The sequence below is a fragment of the Plecotus auritus genome, assembly GCF_963455305.1.
Source record: "Plecotus auritus genome assembly, chromosome: 4".
Taxonomy (NCBI): domain Eukaryota; kingdom Metazoa; phylum Chordata; class Mammalia; order Chiroptera; family Vespertilionidae; genus Plecotus; species Plecotus auritus.
Genome location: NC_137775.1, coordinates 31,678,447 through 31,694,213, shown reverse-complemented (window position 1 = coordinate 31,694,213; position 15,767 = coordinate 31,678,447). Strand labels below are relative to the sequence as shown.

At 40.3% G+C, this 15,767-nt stretch overlaps 1 protein-coding gene across 3 annotated transcripts in view; it reads right to left on the bottom strand.

Annotated features, from left to right (window-relative positions):
* The window catches only part of UTRN (utrophin), a 479,531-nt gene that overhangs the window by 355,357 nt on the left and 108,407 nt on the right, over positions 1-15,767 (bottom strand). For all 3 annotated transcript variants that reach the window (XM_080663479.1, XM_080663480.1, XM_080663478.1), the window contains one exon: positions 12,220-12,281. In XM_080663479.1, the coding sequence (XP_080519605.1) occupies positions 12,220-12,281 (62 nt within the window). The remainder of the gene's footprint in view (positions 1-12,219; positions 12,282-15,767) is intronic.

The following is a 15,767-nucleotide window of genomic DNA, read 5'->3' as shown; positions in this document are numbered from 1 at the left end:
GCGGCCTCTGACCTTCCCCTTCCTCCACCAACCAAAGCGCACTTCAGCAACCTGCCACCAAATAATCAGATTCCGTCTCACGGGGAAGTGAACAACCTTGGTCTTAGAGTGAAGAGACAAGAATAGAGGTCAAGTTCATGGGAGAAACAAATAGGCAATCTAAGCACAGGAAGGATCGTAGGAAATAAAGATGACAAGGGCAGCTAAATAACGTCCAGGCAGCACTGACCCTTCTCAAATTCACTTTCCATGTACAAACAAGATAATATAAAACAACATAATATAAAATAAAAACATGTAAATATCTGTCCATGCTATGACTAATTATGAATGTCCATCAATGACCTCACTGTAGACAAGAAAAGCTTCTTACCCACCATATAACTCTGGGCAAGTTACTTGGTTTTTCTGTGTTTATTTGCTCGTCTATTAAAAAACGAAAATGACAGCTCCAGCCAGTGTGGCTAAGTTGGTTGGAACACACACTGTGCACTGAAAGGCTGCTGGTTCAATCCCAGTCAGGACACGTAGCTAGGTTGCTGGTTCATTCCTCAATGGGGGTGCATGCGGGAGGCAACTGATTGATGTTTCTCTCATACATCACTACCTCTCTCTCTCTCTCTCTCTTTCCCTCTCCCTCCCTCCCCTTCCCCTTCTCTCTAAAATCAGTAAAACATATCCTTGGGTGAGAATTTAAAAAACCAAAATACAACTAGGATGACAGATGTTTAATAAGTAGATATTGTCATTCATCTCATAAACTCTTAACTTTAATATTTCTACTGTCATAAAGGTGCCATAAAATTTCAACAATGTCTGAAAAGATGTCCAGAAAACTATAAAGTCCACTGTAGTTAATAGTGTATCATTTTTTAATAATAAATTAAAAATAAGCACTTCTTCATCCCAGGAAGGAATGTAAAAGCAAGCTCTGAACCTGAGTACATGGTAGTGTCAATTCACAGAGAAATATCTTCCAGGTCCTGAATTCACGAAGGGTACATCCCATTCAAAACTACGGAATTTGCTGACACTAAGAGCACACCTGTGCTTTAGGGAGATGGCGTAATTCTGCAGAACACTCACTGGATTCCTCCTAAAGCTCCACTGCTGCTCAGTGGTGAAGTGGGTGGCGTGAATTAAGAGGCAGCATTAATTTTTCTGAATGAGACACTCTTTTCATCTCTCTCGTATCCCATTCATTCATTCATTCATTCATTTACTGAGCAACAAATTTTGAGAAAGTTTCCCTGTGGAGTATTTGTTGAAACAAAGACGACTGATACCCAGTCCTGTCTTTCTAGAAGCCATTCACTCATACAAGGTCGACCAATGCCTTTATTTTCTTTAAAAACAAAAACCATACCGTAACATCAACTCTCTTTATTCTGTTTCAAAATTTCAGACAAATATTGATGGCAATCAATAAGAAATATGTGCTGTCGCCTTATCCTAGCACTTTCTCAGCCCACCCCCAAGGATGGTACTATCCGTGTACTCACTCCTTTCTGTTACCTTCAGGAGGACCGTGTGCAGGACGGCCGAAGAGGACAAAATACAACCTGTGACTCTCCTCCCGGAAGGTACAATGCTCATACAAATCCAAAACTATGGTTCAAAATTACACAAAAGCACAGCCATGCTCACCGCACATATGGCCAACCAATACATAATACTACATATCCCCGACAAACACAATTTGTCCCAGATGTGGATTGGAAAAAAAACAGCCCAAGCCTAACAGGAAGTTCTACCTACAACCCGGAGAGTAACATCGGCAGGCGTGGTGATTCAGTGCTTTGTGCCCTATGGCAGGGATCAGAAAGTGTCTTTTGTAAAGGTCCAGTGAGTACCCAGGTTAGGTGCTGCTGGCCAGGGGGGTGGTCTCTACTGAAACCTCTCTATCCAGTTGTAATGTGGAAACAGCCACTGTCATTACATAAACAAGTAAGCTGGTCGGAATGATGACTCGGTTCCAATAAAACTTTATTTGTGGATTCTGAAATTTGAATTTCATATAATGTCCATGTATCACAAAGTATTTATTCTTCTTCGGATATTTTACAACCACGTAAAAATAGAAAAACATGCTTAGCTCATGGGCCATACCAAACCAGAGAGTGGAAGCATGCAATGTTCTTCAGCATAGTTAAAGCAATCACTCAGACATGTTCTAAGACATTTACAGAGATTTAGGTGTATTATTTACTTGCAGTATTTGTTTCTTTATAATAGCATTTTAAGGAAAGGAAACTGAGACGTAGAGATGACAACTGAGAGTCAGAACCTGGATGTGAAACCACAGAATCTGGTTCCGAACCCAGGTCCTCAAAGTCTGTGCTAAATTGCAACTAAAATTATGAGATCACAAAACTGCAACATATAGAGAAGGAAACATTTCATCAGTTGGGAGCAGAGAACAGAGGAAGTTAGATGCCATGACTTCCCAAAGAGGGCAACGAGATATATGCACATCACATGTGAATGAACTCAAGCTCACGGCTTTCAAGCAGAGCTGGTGGTTTCACAGGCTCTAACTGGGACCCGCCCTGAGAAATAGTTTGGGAATGTCAGAAGTCACCGTTTAATAAAAGCTTTCTTCCGGACAGTTAACCTCTTAATTTAGATTTTTGGTTCTTTACAAAGACATATTTGCAGAGATTTCTCTGACAGCGAGAACAGTTTAATAATTCAATCAAATATTTGGCAAAAACCTCCTTTGTGTCTGGCCTTGCAGAAATGCCAAGTTCAGGTCGCCCTCCCCATTCATATGACAGGGTTTCCATAGTTTTCCAATAAACACAAAGTAATAGAAACAATCTTGAACTTGGAGCACAGACAAGCCTTGAGTCACATTTAACCTTAAAAAAATAAAAATATAAAGGGCAACAACACTGTATGATTCCAGAGACAGAAGCTGCAAGTGACCAGCTCTGGTTGCCCGCCCCTCGGGTCACCTTTTCCCCTGTACTTCTTTGCACTCTCTTTATGCCAGATTGAGTAAACTGATGCACTTCAGGTTCGTCACAATTACAGAATGTGTAGCTTAACCGATGAAATGAAGACTGTATGATCTGGTGAAAGAATGAACACAGCATGGCTTCTGACTGAAAGCAGAATGAGTTCCGTGAAATGCCTAACGTCTTTAAACACCTTGACAAAGGAAAACGAGCAAGATGTGCTATGGTCACCTAAAGAGTTAGAGAGTGCAGGGCTTAATTTTTAATTCACCCTTAAAAATTCATGGTGGTCACCACAAGATCTTAAGATTCCATTTAGAAGCTTGTTCGGAAGGAGAGGGGGAGAGAAGAAAAGGAAGGAGAAAGCGGGAAACGAGAAATAGACAGCTCGGTGATCACACTAACGCCACATTACCTACAGAGCAATGATTTACACTGTGTTCACGGAGGACTCAAACAAATGAGTGTGCGTGTACCTTAAGAATGACAGTATGTGCCCTAACCGGTTTGGCTCAGTGGATAGAGCGTCGACCTGAGGACTCAAGGGTCCCAGATTCGATTCCGGTCAAGGGCATGTGCCTTGGTTGCAGGCACATACCCGGTGGGGAGTGTGCAGGGGGCAGCTGATTGATGTTTCTCTCTCATCAATGTTTCTGGCTCTCTATCCCTCTTCCTTCCTCTCTGTAAAAAATCAATAAAATATATTTTTAAAAAAAAGAATGACAGTATGCTATAAAACACAAGCTACACCACATATGTCTTTCAGAGCATCAGGAGTCATACAGCAAGTAACAGAACTGTTACCTTGATTTTGGTAAGCAAAGTCACTGAGACAGTGCTCATAAAACTGGAATGTTAAGGACCCATATGTGGGGCTCACACACCTGGCAGCCAGAGGCAGGGCCACGTGAGGACGCCATAGACAAATAACCAGGCAAGGGCGGCTGGCCGAGTAAACCCCAGCTCCATATGCACATCAGGCAAGGTCTGCAGGCAGACTAAATAGACAACACAGCTGATTCCACATATGCACACGTGGCAAAGCAGGGGTGACGTTTGAAGAATGTGGTTCCTAAAAAGACGGGCTTCCGTGGTACCAGGGCGAGGCATTGGTTATGGCATTGACAACGATAGTGTAAAGGTAAATAAAGTGCCACTTTCTTTGTTTACTACAGAAGAGGCAGCTGCCCTGCCTCTTCATTTCCCTTAGAGTGTCAAAACGTAACAGGCCCTGCAATCCCTCTTCTGGGACCCAAAATTTTGAAAATATTAAGATTACATATATTTATTACATAAATACATATGTATTTATTACATAAATACATATATATGTATCCCTATGTTCATTGCAGCATTATACACAGTGGACAGGACATGGAAACAAATGAAGTGTCCTTTGATAGATGATTGGATAAAGAAGATGTGGTACATATGTACAATGGAACACTACTCGGCCATAAGAAAGGATGAAATACTGCCATTTGCGACAACATGGATAGATCTTGAGAATATCATTCTAAGCAAAGTAAGTCATACGGAAAAAGCTAGGAACCATATGATTTCACTCACATGTGAGATATTGACCTGAAAGCATCAAAGAAACACACAAGACCAACAAAAACTCAGACAGAGACAAGTTTATGGTGGTTACAAGAGGGAAAGGGGGTGGGAGGGAGGCAGAAAAGGGTAAAAGGGGTCAAATAAATGTTGACAGAAGAATACCTGGCTTTGGATGGTGAACACACAATACAATACACAGGTGATGTATTATAGAATTGTCTACCTGAAACCTATATAATTTGTTAATCAATGTCACCCCAATAAATTTAATAACACTTTTAAATGTTAAAAAACAAACATAATAGGCCCAATTTTTTTTTTATCAGGGATTAAATTGCCTCTAATTTTCCAATGCAAGGAGGTAGATAAGAGACCTCACAGGTGCATCCATTTGTCCCTCCAAGACATGAGTGCCCACTGTTCTTCTACTTCACCATATATTCATGTGAAATTCTGTCCAGACTTTTTGTTCTTTTGCCACTGCCTGCATGCAACTAGTCTGAACTGCATATTCAGTAATAAATTGTGTCTTCCCTGGATTCTATATTGAATAAAGGCCTTTTTGTTAGCAGGTTTGTTTTTTAATGTCCCTAACAGGGAAAACAATAACAATGTCACCAGCACCCCAGGAAGGCTCCCCTCGTGGTTAGTGGTGCCTGGCTACCTGTAGCAACTGCAGCTAAAAGCTTCTTAGGCCAGGTACAACTGAAAATGGGTCCAGTGCCCCCTAGCTCTGTTAAACAGAAAAAGCTTCTTTCCCCCAAAACCACCTCTCTTCACCAATCCTCTCTTTATAGCTCAATGGCCCACACTGGCTTGGGCCTACCCATCCAAGCTTACACTTTAAGATCGCTCCAGCCACTCTGTAGAAAGTGGAAGGAAGGGAATGGATAAGGTGAAGCACGGAAAGGAAGAACCAGATGGTAGGTTATTACAGTGATCCATACGTTCAGAAATAATTTTCCAAGAAAACATTATTTTTTTTTTTGCAGAAGGCAGAATACACATTTGGCCATTCTGGAGTGGAACCTCCAGGCACACCTGAGAGGCAGTAGCAGAAGAAGCAGGAGTCTGTGGGAGAGGCCCAGGAGTCAGAGGACAGGGAGCTTTTCCCTCTCCAAGGGAGGCCTCCAGCAGAGAGAGGGTCCTTCCTCAGGCCCTGCCCCTGGTGCCCCAGAGCCTAAAATGCCTGTATTGGATGTGACCAGCAGGAGGTCTGGTAGAGGTGGGGCAGGATGGATCTGAGAGTTAAAGGGCAAGGACCACTTAACCTGGCATTTACCCAAAGCTGGCCCTGGGTGGTGACTAGAGGGAGTATAGTGATCCTGGAGGGGAGGAGTGGGCAAAATTGGGGGAGGGGGTTCCCAAAGGCTGAATAGAACACTAGTAGGTGGCTCTGCTCACTGCTTTCTAGGTGAAGGGTGAAAAGGCATTTCCTCTTAGCAGATTAATTCAAAACTTGATCATCAATTATAAAGATTCAGCCTACAATACCAAATATATTTACCAACTACAAATACGAATAGGCTCAGTCAAAATCATTTATTAAGTACTTAATATGTACAAAATACAGTTTGTTAAATAATATTTAATTTTTTATTTTTTTATTTACTTATGTATTTATTTTAGTTTCACCAGAGTAACCAGGTGAAAGTGATTTTTGCAAGTATAATGTTTGGAACCAACCAAGCAACAAACATATCAAATAGAATGAAAACAAAACAAGCAAACTTACATAATATAGCCAAAACCTATCTGGAAGCTGTTTAGCAATATGGAATACATTTTATTGTTTGCTTTTGAGAGGCATTGGTGAACAGACATAAACTGGAACTTCCTAAGGGGTCACTTGAATGGTTATGGCCCCTAAGACACTTAGTTGAGTGTTTTATATGCCACACACATATTCATGAAAATAAATCAATGGTAGACCCAGTGCGTAACCGTGGAGCTCAAATCTCTACTGGAAATGCTATTTATTGTCACACAGGAAGCCTGGACGGTCTCCTTAACAAGACTTTAAAAAGGCTTAAACACCTGCAGTATGCTTTTGTTGCTCCCTCCTCTACAAACCTCCCTACACATCTTTTCCCACTTCTATTTTTGTGACTATCAACCTCTAAGATGAAAAAAGGAGAAAATGATAGGCCACTAACAGCAAAGTCCCACTGTTTCCAAAAGGAACACATTTGAATAGCTCTTCACATTGAAACCTATAAAAAATGCTCCAGATTTCCCCCCTTTTCTGTTCTATCTATTTAAATGTCAAGTTTGGAATAGTAACTAAATGAAAACTTGGCTCACCTTTGTCTTCAAAAGGGGAAAAGCAGAAATATGCCCAAACTCAAGTTCAGCATTTTTAAGTTTGCACATTTCTACCTCTAACCTTTATGTGTTAAACGTTTGGGTTAGTTTTGTTTTGTTTTGTTTTGTTTTTTTGAGAATCACCTCACTAAACCGATAAAAGAGCTTCAGCAATTTGTATGTCTCAGCTCTGCCAGATAAGAAGCTCTGAAAGTCATCCAAAGAAAATGCAGGCTTAAAGTCAGAACACATTTCCCAATAGTGAAGCAACAAGGCTGGTCCCCCAGGAGACCAGCCACTAACAAACCAAAGGCTCTTCAAATTAGAGGGAACCAGCCACGCTTTACCCACCAGACAATGGAATCAAGTGGGCTTACTGAGCCAATGCTTTCTTCTTCCACTTCTGTTTTAAAATATATATAATAGCACAGGCCAGGGATACCACAAGTTTGGGGTACCTGATAGGGTTTTAATTTAGCATTTCTAACTACAATCTTTCATAATGTTTCACAATAATGCCTCCTATTTCTTAGCAATATGAGGCAAGCAATTATGATCAAGTGTGTCTCATAGCTAGGGGAATAAAAACTAAGAGATCTGAAAAAATTGGCTAATAATCTGCCAGAGGTCAGAAATAAATGAGCCACATATCCAGCAAGAAGCGCTTAATTTCCTAACACTTAGCTCCTTTAGATAATCATTTTCTTCTGAGCTTTACATAACTTTTCAAAATCCAACAACCATAAGTTTTTCTATACTGTGTGACTTCTCAGGATAACCAAACTCCAAAGCACTGTGTACTCGGTGAGATATTAACAAGGACTTACAGCAAATTATATATATATATATATATATATATATATAGTGAATGCTGTCTTAGCGATCATATTTCTTTTATATAGTTAAAAATTGAAATATGGTTTTAGATCCATAGTATTCAGTATTCTCAAGCTCTTTTCCAAATCTCTTATCAGGGAATAAATTAAGCCACTTTTATGTTTTAAAACTCATTTTCTTCACTCTAAATTTATAGGCGGGTCCTATTTGAAGAATCCTACCCACTAGACAAGGGAATGGTACCTATTAAATCCAAATGGTGATTTAATAAACTTTGCAGCACATCTCCCAGAAACCAGGTAAATATGAAACCTTTGCATAGTTGGGTTTTTGTAAATAAATGCAGCAAAATCCTTGATGCATTTAAATCCATGAAATGACACCATTTATGCCACATTGCTTTCATTTCCACACTCCTGTCTCTTTCCAATCAACCACTTCTAACTGGTTTATGGATATATAGTATTAGACACTTAAATGTGTGTTTCAGTCACTGCCATTCATTTATCTATTAAGTCTATAAATACCCACTGGGTGCTTGCTGAGTGCCTGAAGTTGTTTCAGTGAACAAAACAGACAACCCTGCACCCATGGAACATACCACCCTCTAGGAGAGGAGAGACAAATACTTTCAGATACAATTATTTAAATTACACTTTTGATGAGTGCTTCAAAGGGTAACACTTTCAGAGTATAGAGCATACCCACACTACTCTGGGGGCTCAGAAAGTGTCCTGAGTAAGTGACATTTACGCTCAGGCAAGGAAGCGTAGCAGTGGCCAGGAAATAATGAAGGAGTTGTGTACCAGCCATGGGAAGACCGTGGGTGGGGGGCACAGAGTATGTGGCTAGAGCATAATTAGGAGGCAAGAGTAAAGTAAAATGAAATTAGGAGTAAACTGGGGGGGTGGCTAACTATTTAGGGCCTTAAAAACCGAATACAAACAACGAGCAGCCATTGAAAGATTTTACCGAAAGCAAGAGGTCATTAGGCTTACACGTTAAGATCACTCCAGCTACTCTGTAGAAAGTGGAAGGAAGGGGATGGATAAAGTGAAGCATGGAAAGGAAGAACCAGTTAGCAAAGTATTACAGGGGTCTGTGTGTTCAGGAATAATTTTTTTTAAAAAAATGGTAAAGTTGTGGATTTCATTCAAATGTAATATTAACATGTGTCAAAGACTTCAACTCATTAATTAATGAGGGAACCAATAAGGTGTTAAAACTGGTTCAAAGGAGAATTCAAAATGCCATATGTTTATATAAAGGAAAGGTGAAATAAATTTTTAATAGATGAAAAAGAGGTCTTTCCATGAGGGCAATAATCAATTGCATTCCAAGCTACTTTACATTTTTATGAATATGTATCATTTGCATGACTATCTACAAGTCACAGAATTGCAAAGCAACTCAAAAATAATGGACGGCAGATAACCCAGATAGATTAGCTGGCAGGGCTCCCACTAATCTTTTCCGCCAATCTTAAAGTCTTTCACAGTTTTTCCTAACTCGGATAATAGTGACTTGGCAAAAGGTGTCAATAAAGATGGAGAGGAAGAGACAATGTTAAACATATAGGGTACTAGAATCAACAAGGACTTGACGTTCAAAACTTTGGCCGGGGAGGAAGCCACGAAGTTTTAAATGTTTGGAGGAGTTTAAAGGAAATTCCTAAATGGCAGAAGATGCCATGAGGGTCTGTTGTATTTCCTACCACATGGGACCAGCCCTATTGCTCCAGAGGGGCCCACATCACAGGAAAGCAGCGGACTCGATCAAGAATTCTATTTTAAAGTTCACCACGATATACCAAAGGGCATGGATAAAGTAGGAGTGACATACAATTCATCCCCTTCAACAGGATTTTTTCCTTGTGCCAGCTTCTTGATTACCTAGTGACACCATGCTCAAATCCAACCTTACACCAGCTCTGCGGGAGTTAAGCCGAGCAAGGAGTCTATGGGAATCTCCCAGTCTATCCCTTTCCTGGTCACCAGTATGGAAGCAGTCAGACTTATGGACTTAAGACAGCCAGAAGAAAAAAATAAAAATAAACATAAAAATAAATAAATAAGTAAATATTCTATCTAATAAAAGGTGATATGCAAATTGACTATCACTCCAACACACAAATTGACTGTCACTCCAACACACACAGTTCAATAACCAATGGATAACTCTAATAGGACAAGTTTGAAAATAGTGTTGCGATTCCTCTCTTCAGCTTACTCTGCCCCTAAGCAAAATATCAATCAAAACCTTGATTATAATCCAAGTGGTAAGAAATACTGGGAAAGAGTACAACTTTGAGGAAGTTCTCAAGAAAAGAACAACATGGTAGGTAAGCATTATTAGCCACAACCAGTGTAAAAATCCCTAAGCTTTTCTGCCACCCCCATGTGGTCAAAGATGGCCACCACAAGATGGCCAACAGGGGAGGGCAGTTGTGAGCGATCAGGCCAGCAGGGGAGGGCAGTTAGGGGTGACTGGGCCAGCAGAGGAGGGCAGTTGGGGGGGACCAGGCCTGCAGGGGAGGACAGTTGGGGGTGACCGGTCGGCAGGGGAGGACAGTTGGAGGGGACCAGGCCTGCAGGGGAGGGAAGTTGGGAGGGACAAGGCCTGCCCGGGGAGGGCAGTTGGGAGTGACCAGGCCTGCAGGGGAGGGCAGTTAGGGGCAATCATGACGGCCGGTGAGCAGTTAGGCATCGATCAGGCTGGCAGGGAAGTGGTTAGGGGGTGATCAGGCTGGCAGGCAGAAGCGGCCAGGGGCAATCAGGAAGGCAGGCAGGCGAGCAATTGGGAGCCAGCAGTCCTGGATTGTGAGAGGGATCCCAGATTGGAGAGGGTGCAGGCTGGGCTGAGGGACACCCCCCGCCCCTGTGCACAAATTTCATGCACCAGGCCTCTAGTGTATATATAGTATATGAAGTGTAACATATTCCTCTACTTCATTATATCCAAATATTCATAATTTCTTTGATACATTTGTTCTAGACTCATCCAAATTTCTTTTTTGACATCTATTTCTTATTAGAAGTAATCTCAAAGAAATTGTTTCCAGGATCAGCTCAATTTTTAATACTGTTTCTCCAAATGAAACAAGCTTTTAGCTTCCATGTCAGTTTACATAACTTTAGCTTTTACTGAGTGGTAACATTACTTGGGCTTTTCATTGTTTTGGCAATACTTAAAAGCCTCCTGGAGCAAATAACCTGCATGGGACTTAAAGTCCTGATTTAATGTTACAAAATAATACATACAGTACAAGTGTAAAATTTTAAATATCAAGTTCATAAAATCATCTATCCTGGGACTACTGGCAATCAAAGGCACCCAAAGGTTACCTGTGCTTCTACAACAAAACAAATTAAAATTTACCAAAAAAATTTAAAAAAAAAAATACCTCTGCTTTGGAATAATCCTACACAGAAAACTACCAATTGTGCAAGCACTTCTATATGCTTGACCTTTCTGTCAATGTCAGACAGTTTTCACACTCCTTACATTCTCAGAGGCTAGATAAAATATCCCTCAAAAAAAAAAAAAAAAAACTTGCAAAACATAAAAATTTGTTGCAATCAAATAATCAACTTTAAGTATTGGGATGTGGAGCAATTTTAAACTGCACTGCTACTCAAAGTAATCTTAAAACACTTTCATTTTGCTTCAAAGGAATAGCAATGTCTATTTTCCTAACCTTTGCAACCTTCCCAAGTAGAAAATTTTAAAAAATAGCTCAATTAAAATAGCTTTCAGACTATTTTAAATACCATAATGGCATTTCTCTGAGAGAGGTTTTTTTTTTTCATCTTGCTATAGTGTCATCCTACAATCCACTAACCTGAAAATTTCCTCTCATCTCAGACTCAGAGAACAAAATTTCCAGTAGCCTCTGGATTACCCAGAGGCCCCAGGAGGGAACCAGTTCAATAACCAATGGATAACTCTAATAGGACAAGTTTGAAAATAGTGTTGCGATTCCTCTCTTCAGCTTACTCTGCCCCTAAGCAAAATATCAATCAAAACCTTGATTATAATCCAAGTGGTAAGAAATACTGGGGAAGAGTACAACTTTGGGGAAAGGATTGAGGAAGTTCTCAAGAAAAGAAAAACATGGTAGGTAAGCATTATTAGCCACAACCAGTGTAAAAATCCCTAAGCTTTTCTGCACAGGGCAGAACGGCTGCCTGAATGATAACAACTTGATCTTAACCAGGCAAAATGAAATCACCTTTTCAGCCAAGTGAACACAAAATTTTCCCAGTGATATGCTCATTTCCTAAACACACCCAGGATTCAGAGAGGCAAAAGGAGCAAACTATTGGCTTAATGTCCAGAGACTGCCAGGTGAAAATAAAGAGCCATTTGCACCCTGAACTATTTGTACCAGAATTTTTACTTCAACCTATCTTAGAAGACAATAAAAGAAGAAGAAATGTAGCTCTATATTTTTGTTAGGTCACATTTCATGGGGGTAATTCACTGTACTTCTAACTAAGCTCCATCAATCAGAATGAAGCATGTGGATCATCAGAGGCTTTTGGAAAGTCTTGGTTACCTTTGAAAAGCGAGCATTTATCCATTTGGTAAAGGTTTTCTTCTGCACGTCATTGTGTTCATCTGTGGGAGGGAAAAAGAGAGAGAAGGGAAAAGTATGAGACACTATACAAGATCATCTCTATCCCAGAGACTTTTAAATGGTGCTACCGGTAGACTTCCTGAGGCACAATGATCCCCAGCTAATGAAGAATGTCATGGCTGAAGATCCAGCATTTATGGAGCCCGCTAACACATTTATGCAGCACAGAGAGGCTCAGGCACCTTTCCCAAGCGTCGGTATATTGCCAGCAGCCATTAAATCCACATTTGTAGGCTAGAACTATCATATGCAATACAGACTTGCATTTTAAGTAAAATTTCATCATAATAAAAATGTCAGCATGTTCAAAACAAACAAAAAATCTTAAAAACTAAGAAATTCATTATTTCCCTTCTTTTTCTATGAGTTCTATGCCTTCCAGAACAAAAACTAGTTCAAGGTTTAGTGTAAGTCTAGTATAAGGTTTACAGTCAATTCCATACCCTATTCCCTGTAGAAAGAATGACATGGCAAGATTTGAATGATCTTGTTCCATAAATATGATCTATATATTTTGCAAGTAGAGAAATCAGTATTTTTTAAAAGTAATTACAAAATCATTTTTCAAGGCACAAATGAAAATTGACCTTAAAAAACTAAAGCATCCTGAACTTGAAGATGGGCAGGGTTGTTTCGTTGGCTATAAGGAGGCCTAGCAGTGTAATGATAAGATCAGAGGGTTTTAGAACCAAATAGACCACATCCCAATGTACTAGCCTGGGGCCTTGGGTAAGTCATTATAGGGGCTCCTAGCCTCGAAGCTCCCATATGTAAAATGTGGATAAATAGCACCCAGCTCATAAGGGCACTGTGAGGATTAGTGACTATAAGTGGAAAATACTTGGCACAGAGCTGGTGTTCAAGTCTTCTTTGTTCTTGTTATTGTTGTTAGTATAGTATATGTATGAACAAATCAGATAAACATCTATTTTACCCTTTCTGTTACTTCTAATCATATCCTCTTCAATTGCTCACCAATACCCTAATACAGTGGTCGGCAAACTGCGGCTTGCGAGCCACGGTTTGCCACTCTGTTGACTAATGAATTTGCCGACCACTGACCTTGTTAAACAGTGGGAATTTTTGAGCACTCCAGAGAGGCCGTGGACCATGCCCCAGATAGAGTTGTCAGTGCTGACACCAGGCCAGGCCTTGAGATATGGTCTCATGGCCCCTTCCCTGCTGCACCTCACAAAATAGCCTTGCAAGATAGAATACTGTCAGCTTTCTGAAGAACAGGATGACCCTATGAATAACATGGTCGTCAATGGCATGACCCTGACATTACTTGGGAAAAACTGTTTTGTCTTAGGTTGCTTGCTCTGCAAAAACAGGATGTGGTTAATGTGCTTAAAAGTGGTCCTGCACAAAGGGTCGCTGCTGCTCTCTGGACTCCCTGTGTAGAGAAAGGCAGAGCAGTCGCCGGCTGGCTATTAAAGGCTCCCTAAATTTTAATTTGGTCTGGACTCCAGTGGTCGTTCACTCGTGTTTGCTCCACAACAACCTAGACTCTCAATTCCAAGAATTACAGGCTGTTGTTGTTCCTTGTGATTAAGCCCCTATCCCAGGGGTCGGCAAACGCATTAGTCAACAGAGCGGCTTGCCGACCACTGCCCTAATACAACCAGCAAGAGTCATCATTATTTAAGTCCTACAAAGCAGCCTGTTAACAACCTCCAAGTAGTTCTGAAAGCTGCCCAAGGAGCACCTGGAACAGTGCAGAAAGCTGCTATATACACACTGCTGGTTCCACTACTGTCCATACCACCAGGCTGCAGCACCCCCCTACCCCCCGCCGCCCGCTGCGGCATGATAACAGCAAAATAATAACAGAGGAGGCCCCGGTGTGCCCTGCCCTCCATCCATCCATCTGAAAGGGCTTCCTCCCACCCAGACCTCCTCACTCAGCTCTAACGGCATAATTAGACATTCACTCCCGACTCTTCCCCATGTCTGTGGTGTCTTTGGTCCTTACTCTCTTCTGGAAGGAGAGTTTGTAATGAAAAGGTCATTCCTGGAATAAATATAGCAGCAGCTTCAGGAAAGTGCACTTCTATAGATCCATAAGGGTTATTGGAGACTGCCTCCGGGACACAGAGGGGACAACTGGATGAAAAACAAAGCTGCTGTCGAAGAAACTTCTTGATGTTAATTGTGCTAAGCAGAGGCCTTCCTTCCAGAGAGGACAACGCAGTCAGCATCAGCCCCGATTGCAGGCTTTCTGCCATCTGATCAAGGCCACATATCAGCCATTTATTAACCTAGAGGACTTGCTTACACGCTGTGAATATCCCAGCCTTGAACATCACACCCCAGAGGGACAGAGCTCAGTTTATACACAGAATGTAAGGCAACCAGACACATCAACTGGCAGAGAGCACTATACCAGCCCACCAATATAAATATATTAAAATCAGTGTTCAGAGCACTTGAAAAATCCAATTACTTGTCCCACTACTTTCAAAAGATTTATTTTTGTAAATGGTGCCGTATTATTCTTTAATGCTATAAACAAATACATATGTCATAAATATTAAATTCTGTTAATTTCATAACCTTCATACAACTTAAGAATGTTTGACCATAAAATAAGAAAAATTCTAAGGGATAATATTACCACATTGTATTTTTTTCGTAACCTCTTTTCTAGGTATTTAGCCTTCTTATTTTCAAAATCATATTAAATTATCTAATACTATGCAGGGTCCTCAACAGGTATAAAGTAGAATGAAGTACCCGTCACCTTATCAAATGATAAATAAAATCTTTCAATTTTATCAAATATAGAATGAAATCAAATTTTAAAGATAGATTCCCACCATACAGAGATGTTTATAAAAATCAAAGAGGTAATGTTTCTACAATAGTCTTTGATCTTTGAGTCCAATCAAAGTCTGAATACGAGACTAAGTAACTGATATAAAATAAAATATTGGCTTGTAAAAGATAATCAACCCCAAAATTTCAAAAACACTCCAAAATTCATCAAAATTCTTTTATATTAATATTTGTAGTATACTTAAAGAGGAAAAAAGGATTCAGATTTCAATAAGCCTTAAGCTCACATTTTACTCTTTTCATACACACACACACACACACACACACACACACACACCCCAGACCGGAATTCAGTAAAGAACAGGAATTAGCCTGCAGCTTATGAGATTAAAAATGTAACTGCTTTGGAACACTTGGTAGTATAGAACTGCCCTCCATACCACAAACATTATGACCTTGGCCCAGGTCTCTATAACAGGGAGGTGAAAATATACTAGCAAAGCGGTAGTAGGGCATCTCAAAATCTAAGTCATGCTATTCTGATCAATCATTTTGCCTTCCTAGAAATTTACACAGAACTCCAAAAGTCTCGAATTATTTTAACTCTCCATTATCAAGCCAATTAGTTAACTTACATATAACTATATTATTTATATATGAACTAGAGGCCCAGTGCATGAAAATTCGTG